This window comes from Oncorhynchus nerka, linkage group LG24 (assembly GCF_034236695.1).
Source record: "Oncorhynchus nerka isolate Pitt River linkage group LG24, Oner_Uvic_2.0, whole genome shotgun sequence".
Lineage (NCBI taxonomy): Eukaryota > Metazoa > Chordata > Actinopteri > Salmoniformes > Salmonidae > Oncorhynchus > Oncorhynchus nerka.
In genome coordinates this window covers 49,900,981-49,928,024 of record NC_088419.1, presented here as the reverse complement: position 1 = coordinate 49,928,024, position 27,044 = coordinate 49,900,981, and the positions used below count along the sequence as shown (strand labels likewise).

Below are 27,044 nucleotides of genomic sequence, written 5' to 3'. Positions count from 1 at the left end.
GTGTGTGGTAGAGAATCCAAAACAGTGGGAGATCTCTTAGGAAATTAACTAATCCGTTCAGCGCATGTCAACAACGTGGTATGCTGGATAGTTAGCTCCATTGGAAAGAGGGTTAAATCTGCACTAAAACGATCTAAGTGATAATGGGAGTCCTACTGAACCAGTCTAACGTTGCACTCAATGTACACGCTGATCTAGTCGGGTAATGTAACTTAAAAACACAGCCGGGGGGACCTCCGGTAGCTGGACTGACCTTTGTAAGCAGCCTCAGGTCTGGCTGGAGTGCGGGAAGAGTAGTGGCTCTCTGAGTAGCTGTAGCTGGTCTCCACATTCTCATAGTCATGTGGAAGAGGTTGAGGAGGTCTGAGAGACGAGAGAGAAAGAAGAAATCATGTTGTAAGGGCGTTATATTGGTGTAAAAAGAGTTTCTAATGTAACAAGGGGTGTATTTAATGTTGTAATAATAAATGTTGCAATCCCTTCTGTCTTCAAGAGAGCGAGAGTTGCACCCCTTCTGAAAAAACCTACACTCGATCCCTCCGATGTCAACAACTACAGACCAGTATCCCTTCTTTCTTTTCTCTCCAAAACTCTTGAACGTGCCGTCCTTGGCCAGCTCTCCCGCTATCTCTCTCAGAATGACCTTCTTGATCCAAATCAGTCAGGTTTCAAGACTAGTCATTCAACTGAGACTGCTCTTCTCTGTATCACGGAGGCCCTCCGCACTGCTAAAGCTAACTCTCCTCTGCTCTCATCCTTCTAGACCTATCGGCTGCCTTCGATACTGTGAACCATCAGATCCTCCTCTCCACCCTCTCCGAGTTGGGCATCTCCGGCGCGGCCCACGCTTGGATTGCGTCCTACCTGACAGGTCGCTCCTACCAGGTGGCGTGGCGAGAATCTGTCTCCTCACCACGCGCTCTCACCACTGGCGTCCCCCAGGGCTCTGTTCTAGGCCCTCTCCTATTCTCGCTATACACCAAGTCACTTGGCTCTGTCATAACCTCACATGGTCTCTCCTATCATTGCTATGCAGACGACACACAATTAATCTTCTCCTTTCCCCCTTCTGATGACCAGGTGGCGAATCGCATCTCTGCATGTCTGGCAGACATATCAGTGTGGATGACGGATCACCACCTCAAGCTGAACCTCGGCAAGACGGAGCTGCTCTTCCTCCCGGGGAAGGACTGCCCGTTCCATGATCTCGCCATCACGGTTGACAACTCCATTGTGTCCTCCTCCCAGAGCGCTAAGAACCTTGGCGTGATCCTGGACAACACCCTGTCGTTCTCAACTAACATCAAGGCGGTGGCCCGTTCCTGTAGGTTCATGCTCTACAACATCCGCAGAGTACGACCCTGCCTCACACAGGAAGCGGCGCAGGTCCTAATCCAGGCACTTGTCATCTCCCGTCTGGATTACTGCAACTCGCTGTTGGCTGGGCTCCCTGCCTGTGCCATTAAACCCCTACAACTCATCCAGAACGCCGCAGCCCGTCTGGTGTTCAACCTTCCCAAGTTCTCTCACGTCACCCCGCTCCTCCGCTCTCTCCACTGGCTTCCAGTTGAAGCTCGCATCCGCTACAAGACCATGGTGCTTGCCTACGGAGCTGTGAGGGGAACGGCACCTCAGTACCTCCAGGCTCTGATCAGGCCCTACACCCAAACAAGGGCACTGCGTTCATCCACCTCTGGCCTGCTCGCCTCCCTACCACTGAGGAAGTACAGTTCCCGCGCAGCCCAGTCAAAACTGTTCGCTGCTCTGGCCCCCCAATGGTGGAACAAACTCCCCCACGACGCCAGGACAGCGGAGTCAATCACCACCTTCCGGAGACACCTGAAACCCCACCTCTTTCAGGAATACCTAGGATAGGAAAAAGTAATCCTTCTCACCCCCCCCCCTTAAAAGATTTAGATGCACTATTGTAAAGTGGCTGTTCCACTGGATGTCTTAAGGTGAACGCACCAATTTGTAAGTCGCTCTGGATAAGAGTGTCTGCTAAATTACTTAAATGTAATGTAAAATGTTGTAAGGGGGGTAGATCAGCTTTAATACTGCATATATACACACATGGTACCAGTCAGTTGACACACCTCATGCAAGGGTTTTTCTTTATTTTTTTTACTATTTTAATAGTGAAGACATCAAAACTAAGAAATAACACATGGAATCATGTAGTAAGCAAAAAAAAAGTGTTAAACAAATCTAAATATTTTATATGTGGGATTCTTCAAAGTAGCCACCTTTTGCCTTGACAGCTTTGCACACACTTGGCATTCTCTCAACCAGCTTCATGTGGTAGTCACCTGGAATGCATTTTCAATTAACAGGTGCGCCTTGTTAAGTCAATTTGTGGAATTAATGCATTTGAGCCAATCAGTTGTGTTGTGACATGGTAGGTGTAGTATACAAAAGATAGCCTTATTTGGTAAAAGACCAAGTCCATATTATGGCAAGAACAGCTCAAATAAGCAAAGAGAAATGACAGTCCATTACTTTAAGACATGAAGGTCAGTCAATATGTAAAATTCCAAAAACGTACGTTTTATTAAAGTGCAGTCGTAAAAACCACCAAGCTCTGATGAAACTGGTACTCATGAGGACCGCCACAGGAAAGGAAGACCCAGAAAATAAGAACAAGTTCAGAGTAACCAGCCTCAGAAATTGCAGCCCAAAATAATTGCTTCAGAGTTCAAGTAACAGATATCTGAACATTAATTGTTCAGAGGAGAATGCGTGGAACAGGCCTTCATGGTCAAATTGCTGCAAAGAAACCACTACTAAAGGAAACCAATAAGAAGAAGTAACTTGCTCAGGCAAAGAAACACGAGCAATGGATATTAGACCGGTGGAAATCTGTCCTTTTGGTCTGATGAGTCTGCGCTTAGTGGGACTATCATTTGTTTTTCAACAGGACAAAGACCAAAAACAAACCTCCAGGTTCTGTAAGGGCTATTTGACCAAGGAGAGTGATGGAGTGCTGCATCAGATGACCTAGCCTCCACAATCACCCGACCTCAACCCAATTGAGATGGTTTGGGATGCGTAGGACCACAGAGTCTAGGAAAAGCAACCAACAAGTGCTCAGCATATGTGGGAACTCCTTCAAGACTGTTGGAAAAGTATTCCTCATTAGCTGGTTGATAGAATGAAAGTGTGCAAAGCTGTCAAAGTAAAGGGTGGCTACTTTGAAGAATCTAAAATCCTACATGATTCCATAGTTTTGACATCTTCACTATTATTCTACAATGCAGAAAATAGTCAAAATAAAAACCCTTGAATGTGTAGGTATCCAAACTTTTGACTTGGACTCTATCTAGGTACAGTGGGGCAAAAAAGTATTTAGTCAGCCACCAATTGTGCATGTTCTCCCACTTAAAAAGATGAGGCCTGTAATTTATCATAGGTACACTTCAACTATGACAGACAAAATGAAGAAAAAAAATCCAGAAAATCACATTGTAGGATTTTTTATGAATTTATTTGCAAATGATGGTGGAAAATAAGCATTTGGTCAATAACATAAGTTTCTCATTGCCAACAAAGGGTATATAAGAGGTCAAACGTTTTCTGTAAGCCTTTACAAGGTTTTCACACACTGTTGCTGGTATTTTAGCCCATTCCTCCATGCAGATCTCCTCTAGAGCAGTGATGTTTTAGGGCTGTTGCTGGGCAACACGGAATTTCAACTCCCTCAAGATTTTCTATGGGGTTGAGATCTGGAGACTGGCTAGGCCACTCCAGGATCTTGAAATGCTTCTTACGAAGCCACTCCTTCGTTGCCCGGGCGGTGTGTTTGGGATCATTGTCATGCTGAAAGAACCAGCCACGTTTCATCTTCAATGCCCTTGCTGATGGAAGGAGGTTTTCACTCAAAATCTCACGATACATGGCCCCATTCATTCTTTCCTTTACACGGATCAGTTGTCCTGGTCCCTTTACAGAAAACCAGCCCCAAAGCAGGATGTTTCCACCCCCATGCTTCACAGTAGGTATGGTGTTCTTTGGATGCAACTCTGCATTCTTTGTCCTCCAAACACGACAAGTTTTACCAAAAAGTTATATTTTGGTTTCATCTGACCATATGACATTCTCCCAATCTTCTTCTGGATCATCTAAATGCTCTCTAGCAAACTTCAGACGGGCCTGGACATGTACTGGGTTAAGCAGGGGGGCACGTCTGGCACGGCAGGATTTGAGTCCCTGGCGGCGTAGTGTGTTACTCCTCTCTTCATTCACTAGGTCCCTCAGTGTGGTTCTGGGATTTTTGCTCACCGTTCTTGTGATCCTTTTGACCCCACGGGGTGAGATCTTGCTTGGAGCCCCAGATCGAGGGAGATTATCAGTGGTCTTGTATGTCTTCCATTTCCTAATAATTGCTCCCACAGTTGATTTCTTCAAACCAAGCTGCTTACCTATTGCAGATTCAGTCTTCCCAGCCTGGTGCAGGTCTACAATTTTGTTTCTGGTGTCCTTTGACAGCTCTTTGGTCTTGGCCATAGTAGAGTTTGGAGTGTGATTGTTTGAGGTTGTGGACAGGTGCCTTTTATACTGATAAGTTCAAACAGGTGCCATTAATACAGGTAACGAGTAGAGGACAGAGGAGCCTCTTAAAGAAGTTACAGGTCTGTGAGAGCCAGAAATCTTGCTTGTTTGTCAGTGACCAAATACTTATTTTCCACCATAATTTGCAAATTCATTAAAAATCCTACAATGTGATTTTCTGGATTTTTTTTCTCATTTTGTCTGTCATAGTTGAAGTGTACCTATGATGAAAATTACAGGCCTCTCATCTTTTTAAGTGGGAGAACTTGCACAATTGGTGGCTGACTAAATACTTTTTTGCCCCTCTGTAAATCGGTGCTACAACGTTGTAATAAGGTGTTCTACATTGTTGCAGCTAATAGAGTGAGACAAATACCTGGCAGGCTTTTGGTGGTTCCTGTGCCTCTGATACTCCTCCTCTCGGGACCTGGGACGCACTACCTCCTCTGAGTTGGGCTGGAACACACATACAGATAGACAGGAAAACACTTTATCTGTGGTCTGGAATCCATTATCAACAAGTTGACAAAAAAAACAGGCACCCTAAACTGTGCCAATACACCGTGGCTCTCTTACTACAGAACTCCTATGTCAAAACCAGATCATAATCGGCACCAAAGTTAAAATACATGCATCCATACATTACAGTATTGAACACATACCATATTGATTACTATCAAAATACTGTACATGTAGTGCTAAAGTCAGTGTTACTGATCATAAAGTCGTCTCGTCCAGAAAAACGATGCGAAGAAGACTAGTCACCTTGCAGTCTCCTCCCTCTGGCCGCCTCCTCTCTTCCAGCCTCATCCCCCTCTCTTCCGGTCTCATCCCCCTCTCTTCCGGCCTCATCCCCTGCTTCTCCTTCTCCCTGGACTTCTTGTACTCTTTCTTCTCCTGCTCCATCAGCAGCCGGGCTATCTCCTGACGGCGCCAATAAAACCTGGTTCACTACACAGCTCTAGTACAAGACAGACTCACACCTTGTCCCAATGAATTAGAGCGTGTTGACACTTCCACAGCCCCATCCCCCAGCGGTTTACCTAAACAAGTGGCTTGGTACCCACCGTTGTTTTTCCAATCCCAGATGTAACTTTTCCGGCACATACAGTAGTGCTGCTTCATATGTTATCTGGCAGTATACACTGATTGGAGCTATTACCCATGATGTGGTGAAATGTGATTAACCCCAGGTTAAAACCGACCAAAGAGAATGGGACCAGGGTTATCATTTATTTAACAAAGGCAAACCACTGTCACACTCAATAGCTGGCTTTATTGACGGGGTGAAAGTCGAGACTTCAGTGACCGTGAGAGACCGGGCAAGACCGAGAGAGAGAGAGACAGCCAAGAGAAAGAGAGCGATAAAGTGAACGAGAGAGAGATTTGCAGTGACACGTCAGTCTGTAAAGACAGACGTTTCCAGACAGAGAGAAGGGGCCACATCCTTACCTCATCCTGAGCCACTTGGGCTGCGCGCTTGTCCATCTTGCTCGCCTGGAACCCGAAAAAAACAACAATTAGAAGCCAAGTTTGAGTCACATTCTCCCCCCCCCCCCCCCCTCGGGTACTGAACATTATTACCATAACATAGGTGGCCATGTCGAGACGAAGACCTTCCTCAAAGACTTGAGACATGAAGCTACACGGCACAATACAAAGCTGAGATGTACTGAATGTAGACTCCGCTGTTCACACTGGTCAGGATATCGCCAATGCATAGATTCTGCTGTTAAATTCCCCAAGTTAAATTGACGATGAACCCCCAAAAACACAGCACAAATGACAACTATACATGTATCTATGATACTGCTGTAACTAAATGCATCTAAAATAGGGGGCTAAGACAGAGGCCAACTGAATGGCGAGAGGGAGTATTACAGTACACGGTTGTGACATGGATGATCTTGAAAATAAAAGGGTGTTTTTAAAAAAAAAAATGTAGGGGGGGGGGGGGTGTTGTCATTCACTCGCTGACCAGGCCTCTCACCTTGACCTCTTCCTCCTGTAGTTTCCGGGCCACCTCCATGTCCAGGATCTCCTGCTCCCTCAGGTCCAGCTGGGCGATGCCCTGGGTGGCCTCGCCCATCCCGTACTCCCCTCCTACCACCACTGCGCCGCGACCCCCTGGTCCCCCTTGCACGATACGACCTGCAGGGGGCGCCACATACGAGTTAATACAGCTGTATGTCGAGTCAATGATAGAAACCACAGTATCCCCAACTCTGATTCCTCCAGGGCTTGTAGTGCAGTGTCTATAGATTAAGTCACTGGCATTTTTTAAATTCAAGGTCCGAGACAGTAGATAGGTGTTTGGACAAATCGATGGCAAATCAGTGCCAGTACTCGATCAGTTGTGGAGAGTAGGGCTATAAACACTGCACACCGACGGAAGCCCGTGAGGACTAGAATTAGAAAGTTCAAGACAGAAATGTAATGTATACAAGCTGACAAATAATGGAATCATATCTGTTCTACACAGTACATTTCTATCTGGACCATCTGTCATGTTGCGTTTCCCGATGGAACGGGATCCACCCACCCCCCGCCATCAACCCCAGCAGCCGATTCACCACAGAGGCCTGTTTCCCACCCTGGGAATTGTATTGTGACCTACAGTGGAATCGTCACCATAATGATAAATCAGATACGGGAAGGAGAGAAAGCCACCACACCAAGAAGAGGAAGAAGATGACGATGAAGAGGAAGATAAGGGTATGATTAGTAATTATTGTGTTAGGGAGCCAAAACCACCACCAGCAGCTCCCAGCAATGGGCCAATCAAGGCTGCACATGCACACACCACACACGGTTGACCATGGGCCCGGCGCTGCGCCGTACCTGGCTCCCTGGGAGCGGGGTGCGTGTAGGAGCGCTCCGTGCCCATGCTGGGCCCCTCCCCAGGGTCCCTGTGACCTCTCCTCTCCCCCCTCATCACGCCGGGGCGGGGGCTCCTTCTGGCCTCCTCCTCCTCACACAGCTCACTGGGGCCAGAGTGGAGCCTGGCCATGGGCCCCCCCTCATCCACAGGGCCCTCCACCCCACCAACAGTCCAGGCCCGGCTGCTGGGTATGGGCTCGTAATAGTCTTCATCAAGACCTCGCTCCCTGCTCTTGGTTCTCTCTCGGCGTCTGTCTTTTTCTCTGTGTTTGTCTCGGCCATGCTCTTGGTCTTGCGATCGCAGCCCATGTCTCTGTCCGCCTCGCGATCTCTCCTCGTGTCTTGGTGTGTCTCTCTCCCTCTCCTCGTCTCTCCTGGGTTCTCTTTGCCGGTCTTTCTCACACTCTCTTTTTCTCTCCCAAGCCTCGTCTCTCTCCACAGGGTTGTGGGACTGCGGGGGCGGCCGACTGGGCCTCTCCTTCCTCCTCACCACCCGCTCTCCCTCATCCCCTCTCTCCTCTCTGTGTCTCCTGGGCTCACGGCTGTCTGGGTAGAAGGTGGACTGGGACCCCTGGGGGTCTCGGCCCCTCTGGTCCCCCTTCCCTTTACTTCTACCCTCGGTGGGGTGGTGGTAGTCTGGGTAACTGCCCCCACGTTTCCCCCTGCTATTGGAGAGGTGGTCCTCGGGGTATGGGTCTCCATGCTTGACCCTACTACCCCCTCCTCTACTCTCTAAATGGTGCTCGGGGGACCTGGAACGTCCACTGGTGCTAGGCTCCACAGAGTCGTATGGGGGGTATCTGGTCCTGCTAGGCTCAAAAGAAACATACTCGGGGGAGAGGTCGCGTCGTGAACCTGGGGTAAGGGGATGCGACTCGGGGGAGTGGGAGTTTGAACCAGGTCGCCTGGGTTTGTCATCCAGGTCCAGAGGGGCTCGGGAGGCTGGGCCGAGGGGAGGGGGATGAGGGGGGGTTGATGTGGAAGGAAGACATGGATGGATGGGACAAGACAATGGCAGATGTGAGCAAACACTGGGTTGGTTAGTGAACACACAGGGTTAGTTAAGTCACAGTACCTGCATGTAAGGACCGTGAGGGTCCATCATGGAGCATGTTTAAAATGTGGAGCCATGGATATTTCGTACAGTTTCGGCAAACTTAAGTTTGATAATTAAACGGGTGCCATTTTGGCTCCAATTATTCCCAGACAATCGGATCCGAGTTAGAATGCAGAGTGGGATGTTATTATCATGGGAAGTTTGAAGCCAACACGGAGGGCTAGTTAGCCGATCCCCGTACATCTATAGCCGAGGTAAAAACCAAGCTACTGCTCCAAGCACCTCAGGCAGGGAGAAGGGATGACATGCAGGCATTCATGTTATGACAATTAGTGAGTGACATCCACGAGAAAGCAATGGAAAAATATGGACATAGTAATACGTGGCATTTGACAGACAGTGCGTCGTACCGGAGAGATGCAAAAATCAATAGCTTCGTTTCGTATTGAGCTGTGGTCGGAGGCACTTGAAATTGAACAGCTTTTTTAAAGCTATAAAAATAATAATCAGACGATTATTGGGTGGGGGGAGGTCATCTGATTTGAAAAAATATATAAATACAATTCATGCTTGGTTCAAAGAACCAGTAGCCGCCAGATGAGGTTGTAACAAGCAGATCGGTTTCTGTTTTCTTCCTACACGTGGCTATCTTCTGAACATTTAGAGCGACAAAATATTATGGCCCCATCACTGAAAGATAAGACAGTCTCCCCTCAAGCCGCGCAGGGCAGCACGGACAAGACCAGGCACGGATATCAGACAGGAGGAAAAAGAACAATCAACGACGCTGTTCTTTTCTACACGGAATATCACACAAAATGATTGCCTGATGACCTTCGGGAATTTCCCTTTCTGATGCATTTCAGTCACTTCAAACCATACTTCCTTCAGATGGAAATACTGTCAAAAGTAGTCAGACCGATTTGTAATACAGTCATAGCCCCCCCCCCAAAAGTAAACAACGGCCTTTGATTACATCACTTTTTTATATGGTGGGGGTCGCCGGCCAAAAAAAGCCTGTCGTCAGCTGAATGGAATGTCGGCCATCCTGCAGCTGTTGCTGAAGCTAATCCCGTCAACTGAAACGACTGTTTATGTTTAACTTTTGAAACGAGAGCGAGGCGAGGGAATGTACAAACCTACGTTAAAACACATTTTAAAGCCCTAATGTTTTCTTAAAACGACACTGAAGTGAAGTCATCGTTGAAAAAACAAAGTTCCGCCCTCAGCCTGGGCTGCTCTCCAATGGTGGCTTGAGGATCGAGCCTACTTTGTGGTCACCGTCATCTGCCGAAGATGTATTAGGCAACTAAGTCGGTACCGAGTATCCCGAAAAAGGTGAGCAGTTGTCATGCTCTAAAACGCAACATTTTGGAAATGATTCTCTCGCCTATTTCTGTGGCTTAATAAAAAAAAAAACGGAGGCAAAGCCTGGATATCTCGTCTTCCTTCCTTCCTTCCTCGGTCTCCTCTCCCTCCCTTCCCACTTCTCTCCCCTCCTCTCTTTCCAATGGCTTATCTGCGTAGAAGAGGCTGAGCGTTAAACCAACCGTTTCTCTCCCGATTTGGAGGATTAAGACAAACATGGCAGCGCCCCCTCCTTTCCTCACTTCCTGAGAGGGGCAGCCAATCACACGACCTGCCAGAGATAAGACATGGCAGAGTGTGTGTGTATGGATATTTGAGATTTAAAATGCTCAGCCAGACAGCATGTACACACACAGGGTAGTACTGCATGTGAGGCTTTAGTTCTTGGCCCATACTCACAAAGCATCTCAGAGCAGGAGTGCTGATCTAGGATCAGGTCTCCCTCCTGTCCGTGTAATCTAAATCGTAAAAAAAGATCAGCACGACAACTCTGAGACGGTTTGTGGATACAGGAAAGTAGAGATCCGTGTGGAAAGACGAGACAGCAGTAACCGTCCCTTCAACCCTGTTCATGTCAACACAGAGACTGAGGGAAAACCTGTGTGTGTGTGTATCATCCACACCTAACCTACATACTGTAACCACAGCCGTAGCTTTGTGTAGATTAGAACGAAATCCCTGACTATACTCTCCCATAAAAAAAAAATTAAAAATCATTTTGAAGAGCAGATTTAATCCAATCTTTAGGTGAAATAGAGAGCGGTCCTGGGCAAATATTCCTCCTTGTCTTCTGTCTAAATATAAGTAGCTAGGTGGGGCTGGGCCTGCAGGAAAACCTCAGCCTACCGGACCCCACTGTGTGTGTGCGCGCCACAGCTGCGGAGGAAGGTGGGTTTTACAGGGCGTTGAAGAACATTAAAGAAACCAATTAAAAATACCCCCTACACACACACACACCTGTGCCTCTAGCTATGAGGCCTGAAAGAGCTTCCACCACTAAGGCTTCAGTGAATAAGGTAAAATACCCACCAACACTTCCCAACATATTAAACATACATACAACAGACATCTTAAAATGATTAACGACAAATGTCTTACTGTTTTTAAGGCAGGGGGATGAGGAGGCTGGAACCTACTATGACAAACATTAACTGCCAAAAAGACCCTTCAAGTCTCTTGATTATTCTGACAGCAAGCTTCTAACGGTTTAAAATGGAGCCTTATTGCTGCAGTCAAGTCAAAGCTGTTCTCGCAGCCCTGCAAAGCACTGTCTCGGCTCACTAAGGAGCAAAACCACTGGGTGGGTGGGTGGGTGTGCGCGCAAGAGCGAGAAAGCGAGCGATGACAAACGACTCCTTTTTTCCCTCTACCTTAGTACCTACGCAGTACGCACCCTCAAGGTCAACTATGAAACAGCCCTCCTAAATCCTCGTCTGAAAGATCAACCCTACAGTAACTCACGCACCTCTCCACACACATCTCGTGCATCTCCATCCCTGACCAACACACACACAGTATGACCTTTCCAATCCACCCCTCGCCATAATGACCCACCCTGACACACACGCACGTGTGAGTGACTGCGTGTGTGCACATACCCCGGCCACTCTCACCCCAACCGTATCCCGGCCACTCTCACCCCAACCACTCTCACCCCAACCGTACCCCGGCCACTCTCACCCCAACCGTACCCGGCCACTCTCACCCCAACCGTACCCGGCCACTCTCACCCCAACCGTACCCCGGCCACTCTCACCCCAACCGTACCCCGGCCACTCTCACCCCAACCGTATCCCGGCCACTCTCACCCCAACCGTATCCCGGCCACTCTCACCCCAACCGTATCCCGGCCACTCTCACCCCAACCGTATCCCTCCCTAGAATCCTAGATCCCTGAAACAGACCGGGGGCGCTCGACCCACCTCCTTTATCCTCGTAGTACTCCTCCTCAAAGTTGGCCTCCAGCTGCTTCTGTCGCTTCCTCTCCTCCTTCATCTCCTTCTCCTGCAGCTTACGAGCGATGGCCTGGAAACACACACACACACACACAAAAAAAAACAAAACACCTTCAAAACTGCTGACACATCGCTTGTTATTTTTATCCTGGATTTCTCACACAGATGAGCTGCTTTTCACTGAGGATTACAAATGAAAAGGTTTGAAGAAGTAGCCTATGAGGAATCTGTAATATGGCCCTGTACCTGCACAGTGCCAGTCAGACCTGGATTCAAATACAGGCCTATTTGAAACCTTTTAGCGTTTGCTTTAGCCTGCCGGGGCTAGCGCCGGATGGGCAGGGTGACGTTTTGGGACTATTCTATTGGTTCCATTGAAGCAGGTAAGCTAAACAAAAATCAAGGACATATGAAGTATTTCAAATGACTCAAAATAGTATTTGAACCCAGTTCGGGTGCCAAGGAGGTCACCATTAGGCTAGACATGCTTTACTAACAGTAAAGTGTAATAAACAAGTACAGGTTGTAACACCAGCAGTGGATGTGAATAGGCCAATCCGGTGACCCGCCTGTGGTGACCCGTCGATACTTCAGTAGGGGTAGGGTGGAGGAGGTGCACCCATGTTGATTGGGTGCAGGTTGACGCTTCCCCTAGACCCTGATCTTGGGTCAGTTTAGCATTTCCCCCACTAACGGTTAATGGTTAGGATTGGGGAAAGGGGGAAGCTGGTCCTAGATCTGTACCTAGGGACACTTCACCCCAGAGCTGTTGATTGGGTGTGGGTGTAGTGTCACTTACCGCATCCTTCTCCTCCTGCTTGCGCTGCTGCTCCGCCTGTCGAACCAATTCCTCCTGTATCTCCTGGGCAATCTCATTGTCGCTGCGCTCTCTAGGTGTGTGTGTGTGTGTCGGAGACAAAGGAGACACAACATTAGAAGCAAATACAGAACAGTCAACTACCCCAAAACCTGTACCCTGCCCAAAGTTCTTATATGGATAGTAGGGCTATTTGTATCTTGTCCACACTACCCCACTCCATAACACTAGTGGCAAAAACAAGGGCTTTCTTCACAGAACACAACAAGGACGCTAGGTGCTTCTATATCTGCATTGCTTGCTGTCTGGGGTTTTAGGCCGGGTTTCTGTAGAAGCACTTGGACATTTGCGGATGTAAAAAAAAAAATAACACAATCGATTTGATTGACTAATCAAGCGCGACCTCGATAGCGTCTCTCCGTTTCAGTCTTCCTCCTCTCGGCCTGTTCAGGATTACAAAAGACAGATTTATCCCGTGTTGTAAAGCGGTGAGGAGACCTGTCACAATGTGGCGGCGACAGCTAGGCTAACACAGTCGGGCTGCGATCGTTGACACGTTGAACTGTAGCCGTGTTGGCTCAGGGTGCCAGGGCAGACGACGTCGGGTCCGAGATTAGGCAGATGGGACGTCTTCGCTACTGATCTGTCACGCACATAGCCTCCATTCCAATGACCTGCGCGTGTGTTCGTCAACTGAACCGATTCGGAAGCACAGCATCTGTGAGACTCAGGCGGCTCACTCCCGAGCTGACTGATTATTCGGGAGAATATGCCAGTATGCAAATATGTAGGCTATTTTCTTTTCTGTTTTATAATGCCTGCTCCCTTTGAAAACAGTGGAGACTACCAATAACAGTATACGTGCATTACCAAAATTAATAGACTTCCATTTGAACTTCAAAAAAACGGCTCCTATTTCAATTTCAGGTACCCTGCTTGAAATGCACATATTGGAAATAGATGCTATGAATTACACTGCCGAGGTGAGAGCCGGGCTGCGGGCCCCCCCAAAAAATGGTATTACCAGTACCTGTGGCGTGCTCTCCCCAGATCACCCTCTCGAAGCCAGCAGTGACGTTGAGAGGCCATCCCCTCAAACACCCACAGCTAGCCGTGTGGCTAAAGGAGCTAAGCGAGGCATGGGGTAAAGAGAGCGAGCGAGACAATAGGCCTGGGAATTGCTAGGGACTTCACGATACGATATTATTGCGATACTTAAGATGCCGATATGATATGGATTGCGATTCTATATGTGTTGTGATTCGCTACTGTGATTTTACTGCGATTCGACGTTCCAAACATGTTGCTCACCACGTGTCTGCTGCAGAGGGACAAGACAGAGCCATGAGAGAACTCGTTTTTATTTTATTTGTTGTGGAAATAAAAAAAGTGCTGATAAATACTAGTTTTGGTGCAGGTACAGCCAACTAGCGCAAAACATATTGTGTGTAAAAAAATTATACGGTATAAAAATAATATGTTATGTAACTATCGATTTTATCCCACATCACTACAAAACAGCCTACAAAAAAAAGTGGGGGGAGGGGGGCGAGGGAGGGTGAGAGAGAGAGGGACAGACAAGACACACACACTGGGCAAAGGCAGAGAAGATGGCAGCAGGAGCTCCCAGCATGCCAAGCAGCATTAGCCGGGCTGTATGTGCGGCAGAGCATCTGGCCTCTCTCTTGGGGGCGCTGCCCTGCTGCTAGTGAGCGTGTGAGGAAGACTCACTTCGGAGCACAACTTTCACTGCGGCATGAGCCAGCATATTTGGCACAAAAAAAAAAAAAAAGTGGAGCACTTTCTTCCACATCTGACACAATAAAATGTGGCTGTGGCACGGTGTTTAGCATCATGTAAACGGTGTGTATAATACAGTATGTGTGCGATTCATACGTACCGGTGGCGTCTAGGACTTTAGGGTTAATGTGTGGGTTAGATCATGGTTCTCTAGGAGTGTCTCTAGAACCTTCGGCTAGGTTAAGATAGCAGTAGTTTGTGTGGATGCGAGTGCGTTTTCCTACATTTGACACCCAAATGTCTGCTGCCGTGTTATGGTCGTAGTAGAGTCCATGGTCGAATGATATATAATTAAGCAATAAGGCCCGAGGGGGTGTGGCATATTTAAGCAGTAAAGCACGAGGAGGTGTGGTATATGGCCAATGTACCCACAGCTAAGGGCTGTTCTCAGGAACAACGCAGAGGTGCTTGATTGCTATATAAACTGGTTACCAATGTAATTAGAGCGGTAAAAATAAATTTTGGTCACACTGTTGGTATACGGTCTGATATACAGTGCATTAGGAAAGTAATTCAGACCCCTTCGCCTTTTCCACATTTTGTGACGTTACAGCCTATTTATAAAATGGATTAAAGAAAAACATTTCCTCATCAGTCTACACACAATACCCCATAATGACAAAGCAAAAACACATTTTTAGAAATTTTTGGAAATGTATAAAAAAAAAAAAAGATACCTTATTTAAACAATTACTCAGACCCTTTGCTATGAGACTCGAAATTGAGCTCAGGTGCATCCTGTTGCCATTGACGATCCTTGAGACGTTTCAACAACTTGATTGGAGTCCAGCTGCGGTAAATTCAATTGATTGAACATGATTTGGAAAGGCACATACCTGTCTATATAAAAGGTTCCACAGTTGACAGTGCATGTGTGGGAAAAATTCAAGCCGGGAGGTTGAAGGCACTGACAGTAGATCTCAGGACATCCATCTCTGCAGCACTCCACCAATCAGGCCTTTATGGTAGAGTAGCCAGACAGAAGCCACTCCTCAGTAAAAGGACTCTGACCATGAGAAACAAGATTATCTGTTCTGATGAAACCAAGATAGAACTATTTCGTCTGGAAGGAACCTGGCACCATCCCTACAGTGAAGCATGGTGGTGGCAGCATCATGCTCTGGGGATGTTTTTCAGCAGCAGGGACTGGAAGACTAGTCAGGATTGAAGGAAAGATGTAAAGTACAGCAAGCTCTTTGACGAAAACCTGGTTCACCTTCCAACAGGACAATGACCCTAAGCACACAGCCAAGAAAATGCAGGAGTGGCTTCGGGACAAGTCCCAGAATGTTCTTGAGTGGCCCAGCCAGAGCCCTGACAAACCCGATCGAACATCTCTGGAGAGACCTGAAAATAGCTGTGCAGCGACGCTCCCCATCCAACCTGACAGAGCTTAAGAGGATTTGCAGAGAAGAATGGGAGAAACACCCCAAATACAAGTGTGCCAAGCGTCATACCCAAGAAGACTCGACGCTGTAATTGCTGTCAAAAGGTGCTTCAACAAAGTACTGAGTCTGAATACTTATGTAAATGTGATATTTTATTCTATACGTTTACAAAATAAAACTTTTTGCTTTGTCATTATGGGATAGTGTGTGTAGATTGATGGGAAAAAATGTAATACATTTTAGAATAAGGCTGTAACGTAACAAAATGTGAAAATGTCAAGGGGTCTGAATACTTTCCGAATGCATGGTATACCATGGCTGTCAGCCAAATCAGCATTCAGGGCTGGAACCACCCAGTTTATAATATCTGATATACCACAGCTTTCAGCCAATCTGCATCCAAGACCCAAACTACCCGGTTTATAATAGTATCTGTGTCACTCACATGTCCCGGTGTTGTCTCTTGGCCTTGGCCTGGGCCCTCCGGTCCTCCTCCTCCTGCAGCTGCTTGGCCAACGCTACGTCCTGCTGCACCAGACGGCTCTTGTGGACGTTGGATGCCAAGTGGCTCTCGACTGCAAAGGACAAACATTTTTTTTTTTTTTAAATCAACAAACACCATGCTGACTAGTACACAATCAAGGGTTGAACACGAATTGCTCTCGCAAGCTGCCTCCCCAAACAGCACCCTCTGGTCAAAGGTAGTGCACTACGTAGGGAATAAGGTGCCATTTGAGACCGTCAGTCAGTTCATCTGGCCAAACTGCAACGCTGAGGAACAAGATGGACGACGTCAGTCACAAGCCTCGGGTTTATTTGTTTTGGTGCCTTTTAAACCGCAGGACTGGGACGCAAGTACTTGGAGTTGAGTGTGTTTATTTAGCGAACAGTTTGGACATACATTTTGAGGAGTAGAATGGCTGTTTTAGAGTTCACTCTGTGGATGAGACGAGAGGGGGAAAAAAACACTGACACTTTGGCTCACTGAGCTTGGCTATGACGAACTAGCTCGCTTGGATCAACTTGAGGAGCTGCCAATTCCAAGGCTGTAAGTGGCTGCACGTGACGAGACAGGACCTCGAACAGGGCAGGCTCTAAATCCTCGCTGCCGACGCACTCCCAGCCCAAAACGCGTGAAGGAGCGTCGCTCACTCCTTTGCTACTCATTCAGCTCCACTGGACTGGCTATTGATCCACTCGTAGGCTTCATGTGAAAAAGACCAAATTACGTCACTATTTACTAGAGGCTCCATGAAGTTGGTGAGGTGACAAGATGGGAAGCAGTGAATCACAGAGAAATAGACTGACATCGATTTTTAGGACAATGCTGATCGATTGTGTGGTGGGTTTACGGTGCCTCAATTTTTTAGGGCAAACACACGACAACAGAGAACAAAATATATTGTGACGTTCAATACTATTGTTTTCCCTCCGGGGTAAAACCACAGTTTGCTGTTATCTTGAATTTCTAAGAACACAGGATAAAGGCTTCTTGTTAACTCAACTTGAGAGATCTGATATCCTCCTAATCAGTAGGCCACAATCTGGTCTAAGACACTACAACTAGCTTAAGTCTATACACAGCGTAGCCTGGGAAATGGAGTTTCTGTATGGGCTACTTCGTCCAGTTCTCTGTGGCTGGCATCCAAGAGGACCAGACAGCATTGGACAATGACAAAGAACGCATGGGACAGTGACGCTGGACAATGAAAAGTGGAATCATTCAGAGGCATAAACAAAGCTTAAGTTTATAGGACTAATGTGATGGAGAGACCAAATGTCAGGCCTAGCTGGCCCATCTGGCTTCTGCCTGGGTTAAGAGGCATGACGGATGCTTTCTGAATGCAGCCTATTTATTATCTCAACCCAAGGCCATTCATGTCTTTTGGTGCATGACGGTTCTACCAGGGTTTTAAAGCAGTAGGCCCTATATCCTACCATGACAGCCATGCACTCGGCAGTTCTTCTGTTGAGTGAACCAAGCCTTGCGTGCAACAATCCCTCCTCGAGGCCTTCCGAGTCAAAATAACCGTTGTTCGAGTTCCTCTCTCGCAGCAGATATGCAAATATGCCAAATGTTTTGGTTAAGCAGAGCTGGTCGTGGGGCAGTAGCCATCTGTTGGTTAGAGTGAGGATGACACTGTGCAATGTAGGGGACAGCCAGGCTGTGTAAGAGTAATTCCCAGTGACCTCCAGGACAAAGGAACACACAGACGGACTGGCTGCTAAAACCAGAACGGTTGCTGTGGCAAAGAGGGGACCCGCCCTGTCGTGACGCACTATAGCAGTGGAGGGCGGAGGACTGATACAAGGACCAACCCAAACAAAATCCATAGGCTCTTCACATTGAGGTATGGATGGATAACGGACGTCCTATCATCCAGTGTAGAATTTCTCTTACAAGATAAAGTTTGGGTTGAAAAGCCATAGATTTTTTTTTTTTTTGCAACTTTACAGATTGAAAGACATTATTGCTGGAGTGCTACATTCTGTCCTCCTTGGGCACTGGGAAAGCAATGGGCTCCCAACTAAATAGTCAAGAGGTCCAGATCCATAGATCTTAAAATCTCCCTGGACTTTTCCTGGGAATAGCTGTGGTTGAGGGATAGCGCTGGGACGATAAACCGAAAATGATTGACACCAACCATACAGATCACTCATCGCAGGCATTTTGCGGATATGGTTCATTACAATAGTCTATAGTCGAGTTCCGTTTGAAATGAAATAAGTTTGCTAATATGTGTGATTGTTAAAATGGGGCAATTGATGGCTACAACCATCGTCGTCGGTTGTCATCGTAGTAGTTTAAACAGGGCCGGTCCTGGCCATACTGTCACTCTAAGCAAGACCAAAAATTGCCTGCCCCTACAAGAATAGTCCCCGTAAGCAAAATGGCGTTGAAAAGACGTCTAAAATATGTATTTTTCCAAACGTTGAAGCTAGGTTCAATTTAGGTTCTGAAGAAACGGTGAAAATACGTATTTTCTGGACGTTTTAATGAAGTTAATTTTCTGTTCTGAATGAAAGTTGAAAATAAGTCATTTATAGATGTCCATGTTTGGGCCAAATCAAGGCTGGTCCAGACCAGACAAAATATGAACCAAAAATAATGTCTGACTGTTCCAGATTCGGTCTGGAAAATCAAGGCTGGTCCCGACTGCACCCCCAAAAAAAAGAAGGCCAGTCCAGATAAGACCCAAAAAGATGTCAGCATCGGTCCGTGATTACTGAGGTATAGCCTACAGCAGGGATAGGCAACTCCGGACCTCTGGGGCCAGAGTGGTGTAACTTCCCATCCCTAATCAACACAGATGATGAAACTAATTGCATTCTAAACTGAAGATCATGATTAGTTAATTATTGGTGTCAGATGTGTTACCTGGGGCAAATATGTGACACCAATTAGGCCCGAGAGGACTGGAGTTGCCCCACAGTGTTGCCTGAAATGTAATTTTAGGAATGTCCATCTGTGGTAGGCCTAAACACACACACACACACACAAAAAACATTGCCTACTTCCTGGGGTGTAGACTACCTTGTCAGCCTGTTATGGAATTTCCTGAATGCCCGTCCATATTAGGCCCTCTGTAAAACAGGCCGTTGTAAATGGCTTTATTAGTCCTGATTTCTGTAACTAATCAAATTGGCGGAACGTCAGCTACCCAACTTTATCAGGAGTTATCCTGCGCCTATTTGTAATGTGATTACATAGAGGGAAATGCAGAAGCGCTTTCTTTTTCGCTAAGATCAGCTTGTAAAACATTTGCAGATACAAACTAAATGACCATTTTAGCCCACGGGATGAAACGCATGGACAGCAGTTTTGAGTAGCCCGATTGTCCATTCCATATTGTACATTTTACTTTGCCATGTCCTGTTTTTAGGATATGTTGTTTGTTAACATGACAGCACATGTTGATTGGGCACTATTTAGGGCACTATTTAGGTCAGGCTATTTGAGCGGAGAAACCGGCATGATGTAAAAAAAAAAGTGTCCGTCTCATTACATTGTCATACAGGCTGGAGATAAATGTAGGCTACAGAAAAGGCCACATACTCTTTCTACCATATACGATATCTGCGGCCGCCTAATCCTGCCTAAATGAGCGGGCCGGCCATGAGTTTAAAGGATGTTATGTTTTAAACTGAGGTGCACATTGTTAGAAACTTACCGTTATCGAATCAATTCCAGCCAATTTATCACAATATGGATTTTTGTCCATATTTCCCAGCTCTACTGAGGGACACGAGGGCTGTAATCCTCGGCCATCTGGGGGATAATGTTTATTTGTGGAAGTAATAGGAAGTAGTAGTTATGTCTGGCCTGGACTTTAATCTATTCTGGGAAGGGGGACTTTTTCACCTCAGGGCCTAATGAATAGTGGGAGGCAGCCAATGACAGTGCTAACAGTCAGATAATTTCACTCAAAGCCTAGGTTTCTGTGTGGGAAAAAAGGGCGACACTGAAAAATGAACGACACACATTCACAGCCTAATTATGATTAGACACACACAGACAAGTACACACCCAAGGGCAGACATAAAGAAACTGAAATGTCAAAGATGACACATTCATCTAAAAATCAAACACGCAGGCAAGAATTTGGTTTCTCAGGACAAGTTGAAGAGTCTATGAGATTCAGTTTAATAGTCACATGTACAGGGTTGCAGGTGTGATTGCAGGGAACAGTGAAAATCTTAGGCTTCAACAACATGCAGTGCAAGTGAAATATAATAATGAAAATGGTAATAAAAACAATATAAAATAGCACTATATACAGTGCATTCAGAAAGTATTCCGACCCCTTGACTTTTTCTACATTTCAGCCTTACTCTAAATTGGATTAAAATTGTCCCCCCCCCCCTCAATCTACACACAATACCCCGTAATGACAAAGTGAAAACAGGTTTTTAGAAATTTAAGAGAATTTTTTTACAAATTAAATAATTTTATTTACATAAGTATTCAGACCCTTTGCTATGAGCTTCGAAATTGAGTTCAGGTGCATCCTGTTTCCATTGATCATCCTTGATCTTTCTACAGCCTGATTGGAGTCCACCTGTGGTAATTTCATTTGATTTGGACATGATTTGGAAAAGCACACCTGTCTATACAAGGTCCCACAGTTGACAGTGCATGTCAGAGCAGAAACCAAGCAATGAGGTCGAAAGAACTGTCCGTAGAGCTCCGAGACAGGATTGTGTCGGAACAGATCTGGGGAAGGGTACCAAAAAATGTCTGCAGCATTGAAGGTCCCCAAGAACACAGTGGCCTCCATCATTCTTAAATGGAAGAAGTTTGGTTGGAACCACCAAGACTCTTCCTAGAGCTGGCCGCTCTGCCAAACTGAGCAATTGGGGGAGAAGGGCCTTGGTCAGGGATGTGACCAAGAACCCGATGGTCACTCTGACATGGCTACAGAGTTCCTCTGTGGAGATGGGAGAACCTTCCAGAAGGACAACCATCTCTGCAGCACTCCACCTTACAGACCTTTATAGTTGTGGCCAGACGGAAACCACTCCTCAGTAAAGGGCACATGACAGCCTGTTTGGAGTTTGCCAAAAGGCACCTAAAGACTCTCAGACCATGAGAAACAAGATTCTCTGGTCTGATGAAACCAAGATTGAATTATTTGGCCTGATTGCCAAGTGTCACGTCTGGAAAAAACCTGGCAAACCATCCCTACGGTGAAGCATGGTGGTGACAGCATCATGCTGTGGGGATGTTTTTCAGATGCAGGGACTGGGAGACTAGTCAGGATTGAGGCAAAGATGAACAGAGCAAAGTACAGAGAGATCCTTGATGAAAACCTGCTCCAGAGCATGCAGGACCTCAGACTGGGGCGAAGGTTCACCTTCCAACAGGACAACGACCCTGAGCACACAGTCAGGAGTGGCTTTGGGACAAGTCTCTGAATGTCCTCGAGTGGCCCAGCCAGAGCCCAGACTTGAACCCAATCTAATATCTCTGGAGAAACCTGAAAATAGTTGTGCAGCGACGCTCCCCATCCAACCTGACAGAGCTTGAGAGGATCTGAAGAGAGGAATGGGAGAAACTCCCCAAATACAGGTGTTCCAAGCTTGTAGTGTCATACCCAAGAAGACTCGAGGCTGTAATCGCTGCCGAAGGTGCTTCAACAAAGTACTGAGTAAAGGTTCTGAATACTTATGTAAACGTAATATCTGTTTTATATTTGTATACATTTGCACAAATTTCTAAAAACCTGTTTTTGCTTTGTCATTATAGGGTAGTGTATGTAGATGTATGAGGAAAATAAACAATTTTAGAATAAGGCTGTAATGTAACATAATGTGGGAAAAAGTCAAGGGGTCTGAATACTTTCCAAATGAACTGTACATAACAACAACTGTGGCCGTGATGAATAAAAACAAATAAATAAAACATTTCCTTGTGGTAGAGTCAAGAATGTTGCAGGGCTGGAATGACCATAGGGGGAACCTCAGCATGATCATTGAGTGAAGTAAAAAAATATATACATATTAACAACTACAATAGTGATTGTCATTTGTGTGGGGGCAAGTTGACGGTGAGTGTGTGTTTTTGGGGGGGGACGTCCGTGTTGGGGGAATGTCCATAGGGAGAGTAGCAGGGGGGAGAAGGTAGCCCAATGTTCTGAGGGTAGAAACTATTGGCCAGTCTTTCAGTTTTTGCCATGATGCTCCTGCACTGCCCGCATCGGAGCGATTGAAGCGGATGAGACGTCCCCCCCCCCCGCTGACATCGCAATCCCTGCTAATCTGATTGTGCTGGCCTAACGTCCACCCAGACTAGACTGTGTTGTTGTCCTACAGTAGATGGGCATTAATGTGATCCAGACACAGTGTGCAAACATCAAGCCCACTAACACACCACAAAGCCCCAAAGTGCTATTGTTATGGTTGCAGCCTAGCAGGAGTCCTGCAGTGCCAAGCCTGCTGGGTGAAGCACACTGTGGCTAGGCTTGTGTTTTATGGCTGCTTACTGCCTTGCTTCCACTGACGCTGCGCTTTACGCTGTCAGACGTGACAGATTTTCAGAGGGAAAACTTGTGGATTCATTAGACCTCTCTAAATTCTAAATATTTGGAAAAAATGTTCGATAGTCTGTATTCTCGTAAAGAAGACAAAAATGGGAGCTTGGAATACTTTACATAAAATATGCTGCAAAGGAAGCTCAAAGTGCTTTTTCTAGACCGGAGGAGCAGTTTGCATGAAATAGTTGCGGCTATTATGGACAATATATTGTAAATGGCTTTGACGTAAATGAGACTTCAAATGTGCATGAAGCCGACTGTCTGCAACCAGACTTAAAAGTCAAATAATGCCCAGCCCAGATCCCAGCCCAAAGCACTCCGCCTTTACTTGACACATTCGAAAATAGGGGTCTGTTCTCTGTTGCACTGAGAGCTCTGCTTTGGGAACAGCCAGGACAAGCTGAAACCATAAGGGATGGGCGGGAGAAGCGGATGTCCAGGTCAACCTGAAGTGTAGTGGTAGTGTACTTACTTTCCTGCTCCTGGAGATTATGGGCCAGGCAGTGGTCCTCCAGCACAGCAAAGTCTCGACACACTGTAGACAGAGAGGCAGGAACACAAGGTTAGGGAGCTCTTCTGAAGGTTTATTTTAAAAATATATATTTTTTTAATTATTTTTATTTTTTAAATCGGTAAACTTTGAAAATAGACAACACATTCCTGCTGCAACAAAAGTTCTCTTGTTTTGCGATACAGCTGAAGGACTTACAGAAAAACGCACCAAAGGGCCTTTTAAAAAACAGTTTTTGGTGGTGTTCTATGACACAGAACATTTGAGACATTGTGCCCGCCTACACATGATGTTCTACTACAGAAAACACTGAACAGTCGCCCCAATCAAGGGCAGGAAACTTGAACAGAGCACGCAAGACTAAACAAGCTCCTTCAGTTTAACCTTAAGCTAATCAGATGGAGGCTATTGTGACTAAACTACAGCATGAAATGGAGCAGTGGCAAGGCCATTGGAATGATCACACAATGCCGACAGAGAGGAAGTCCTTGTCTGCTTGTGGCCAAAAAGGATGATTGCTGCACTACAAGCGTTATCTGCCAGATAAGAGCAAAAAAAAATAAAAGATCAAATAAAATAAAAGCTAAACTAGACTGTCTCAAGCAGGGCCCCTGAAAGACAAGCGGTCTGTAAATAAAGAGAACAGCATAAAGTAGAACTGTGGTTGAGCAAGATTTTGGTTTGAGTCAACAGCGTAGCTCATTTTGAATTAGGCTCCGCGCATCCCTTTTCTGAGCCGTATAGCCTAAGCTTGCTGTGGTAAATCAAAATATTTAAAAATATATATATATATATATATATTTTTTTACAATACATCAAAATACAGAAAAACGCACAGGAAAACCAGTAACAACTTATCAAATCTTCTAAGAACATGAAAGTCACAGTAGCGAGACACTAATAGGCTCACATCCAATGCACAGCAGCATTGGAAAAAGTGTCTTATGCTGAACCTTCCTACATGTCACTCAATCAGAATAGCAATGCTCTTGTTATTGGCAGTATCTGGCACACATTCAGCCGTTTTTGCTGAGGACATGCAAACAGTTTAAAATGAGCTTATGGGGAAGAGGAGGGAAGCAGCAGCTTCCAAACAAATAGTCAGCGGAAGGCTAACAAAAACCATTCAGACCGTCAGACTGAGGCAAAGCAGTTGTGAAACAGCAAAGTGCCACAGTTTAAGGCAAATCAGATGGAGAACAAGAAGAATCACAGGGGTAGAAAAGAGAGAGAGTGGAACTAATGGAGGAAATCTAGGGCTGCGTCCTGATTTGCACCGTACTCCCTATATTAGTGCACTACTTATATATGATTATTTTTAAACGGGGCCCATGGGGCTCTGGTCAAAAGTAGTACACTATGTAGGAAGACAACTAGATTCAGCTGCAGGATGATTTTTGTCTTGAGCGGATGGTCAGGGGACTGGAACATACTAAAATAATTTGTAGACTTCAAAATTGACCCAAACATACAGTGCTTTCGGAAAGTATTCTGACTCCTTGACTTTTACCACATTGTTACATTTCTGCCTTATTCTAAAATTGAAGAAAATAATAACCCCTCAATCTACACACAATAGCCCATAATGACAAAGCACAATTAGTTTAGAAATGTTTGCTAATTTACTAATATCACTTTTACATAAGTATTCAGTACTTTGGTGAAGCACCTTTGGCAGCGCCAAGTCTTCTTGGGTATGACGCGACAAGCTTGGCACACCTGTATTTGGGGTGTTTCTCCCATTCTTCTCTGCAGATTGTCTCAAGCTCTGTCAGGTTGGATGGGAAGCGTCGCTGCACAGCTATTTTCAGGTCTCTCCAGAGATGTTTGATCGGGTTCAAGTCCGGGCTCTGGCTGGACCACAAGGACATTCTGAGACTTGTCCCGAAGCCACTCCTGCGTTGTCTTGGCTGAGTGCTTAGGGTCGTTGTCCTGTTGGATGGTGAACCTTCGCCCCAGTCCAAGGCCCTGAGCACTCATCAAGGATCTCTGTACTTTGCTCCGTTCAGCTTTCCCTCGATCCTGACGAGTATCCCAGTCGCTGACACTGAAAAACATCCCCTCATGATGCTGCCACCACGCTTCACTGTATGGATGGTGCCAGGTTTCCTCCAGATGTGACGCTTGGCATTCAGGCCAACGAGTTCAATCTTGGTTTCATTAGACCAGAGAATCTTGTTTCTCATGGTCTGAGAGTCCTTTAGGTGCCTTTTGGCAAACTCCAAGCGGGCTGTCATGTGCCTTTTTACTGAGGAGTGGCTTCCGTCTAGCCACTACCATAGAAGGCCTAATTGGTGGAGTGCTGCAGAGATGGTTGTCCTTCTGGAAGGTTCTCCCATCTCCACAGAGGAACTCTGGAGCTCTGTCAGAGTGACCATAGGGTTCTTGGTCACCTCCCTGACCAAGGCCCTTCTCCACCAATTGCTCAGTTTGGCTCTAGCAAGAGTCATGGTGTTTCCAAACTTATTCCATTTAAGAATGAAGAGGCCACTGTGTTCTCAGGGACCTCCAATGCTGCAGACATTTTTTAAGTACCCTTCCCCAGATCAGTGCCTCGACAAAATCCTGTCTCGGAGCTCTACGAACAATTCGTTCAACCCTCACGGCTTGGTTTTCGCTCTGACATGCCTATAGCGCTCATAGCCTATAGCACACCAACACCCCTGGGAATCTGGCGGATTATCTGCTTCAGCATCAAAGGACAGTTTTAAAGAAGGAAATGTAGAAATGTTATTTCAAAAAATTAAGACTCAGCTAGCAAAATTGCTTATAAATCATTAGTAAACACTCCCGTTATTAGGTCAAGTTTATCTACGTGAAAAGGTCTACATTTTAGGATAAAAAAATATATATTTAAAATGGTTTTGACGGCTATTTTAAATTTTCACGATGGTCTTCATCCATAACTGTCTGTTACACGTTATTCAATTACCATCACAGCCCTATTAAAATTACTTGGAGCTGATTTTCTGGTGTTTAAGTTTTATGTGCAACATAACATTTAAGGGCGGCGACAAATAAAATGATGCACACGGGCCAGTTGGGGAACCCCGATGTAGGGAATAGGGTCCCATTTGAGACACATCCTAAATGTCCGACAGGTGGGTGTCTTTGGAAGACATGCACTGTAGCCTGTTTTCCCTTGTGCAGGACTTGAACAAGAATTTGACTGACGGTCGCTAGTGTTATCAGTAATGCTGATATGGATATTCATATGATTACCGTCATTATTTTAAAATCATTGAGGGGGGAGGGGGAAATCAGACAGATTACGTAGGCTAACCCTAATCCCGAAAAGTCTGTCCTAGCAAACAAACAAAAAACAATTGGCATTAGGCCCTACTGAACAGCCAATCAACTACATGGAACGTTCTAAATCCCTTTCATACAACTGTATGCACCAGCCATCTCAAATCAGTCGACGTTCAGCAAGCAAATGATGATTCAAAACAGACGTGCTAATATCTTTTTGCATTTTAACTCCATGCGTCCAATAGACCCGTGCAGAGCCTTGCTACCGTAGGGTCTGTTTTGATCTCGAACATTCTCAGGGTGAAGCACAGCAAATGTTTGCTGAGGAACATTCGCATGTGTTTCATAAGCCGGGTAAACTGTACTTAAGCCCCTTCTGTTTATCTGTGGTGGACATCTTTTCTCCCTGCGCTGTGACTATGTTAGAGGATACA

General features: G+C 46.1%; 1 protein-coding gene across 3 annotated transcripts in view; it reads right to left on the bottom strand.

The window, feature by feature from the left end:
• Nucleotides 1–27,044, bottom strand: part of LOC115108075 (coiled-coil domain-containing protein 50-like) — a 33,994-nt gene that overhangs the window by 2,576 nt on the left and 4,374 nt on the right. Inside the window, exons 2-11 of one of the 3 annotated variants that reach the window (XM_029632017.2) lie at nucleotides 23,320–23,382; nucleotides 16,259–16,388; nucleotides 12,608–12,698; nucleotides 11,776–11,878; nucleotides 7,390–8,370; nucleotides 6,539–6,699; nucleotides 6,001–6,045; nucleotides 5,314–5,472; nucleotides 4,925–5,004; nucleotides 254–363 (exon numbers count right to left, since the gene is read on the bottom strand). In XM_029632017.2, coding sequence (XP_029487877.1) covers nucleotides 254–363; nucleotides 4,925–5,004; nucleotides 5,314–5,472; nucleotides 6,001–6,045; nucleotides 6,539–6,699; nucleotides 7,390–8,370; nucleotides 11,776–11,878; nucleotides 12,608–12,698; nucleotides 16,259–16,388; nucleotides 23,320–23,382 — 1,923 coding nt within the window. The remainder of the gene's footprint in view (nucleotides 1–253; nucleotides 364–4,924; nucleotides 5,005–5,313; nucleotides 5,473–6,000; nucleotides 6,046–6,538; nucleotides 6,700–7,389; nucleotides 8,371–11,775; nucleotides 11,879–12,607; nucleotides 12,699–16,258; nucleotides 16,389–23,319; nucleotides 23,383–27,044) is intronic. The other 2 variants (XM_029632018.2, XM_029632019.2) reach the window with 2 other exon arrangements.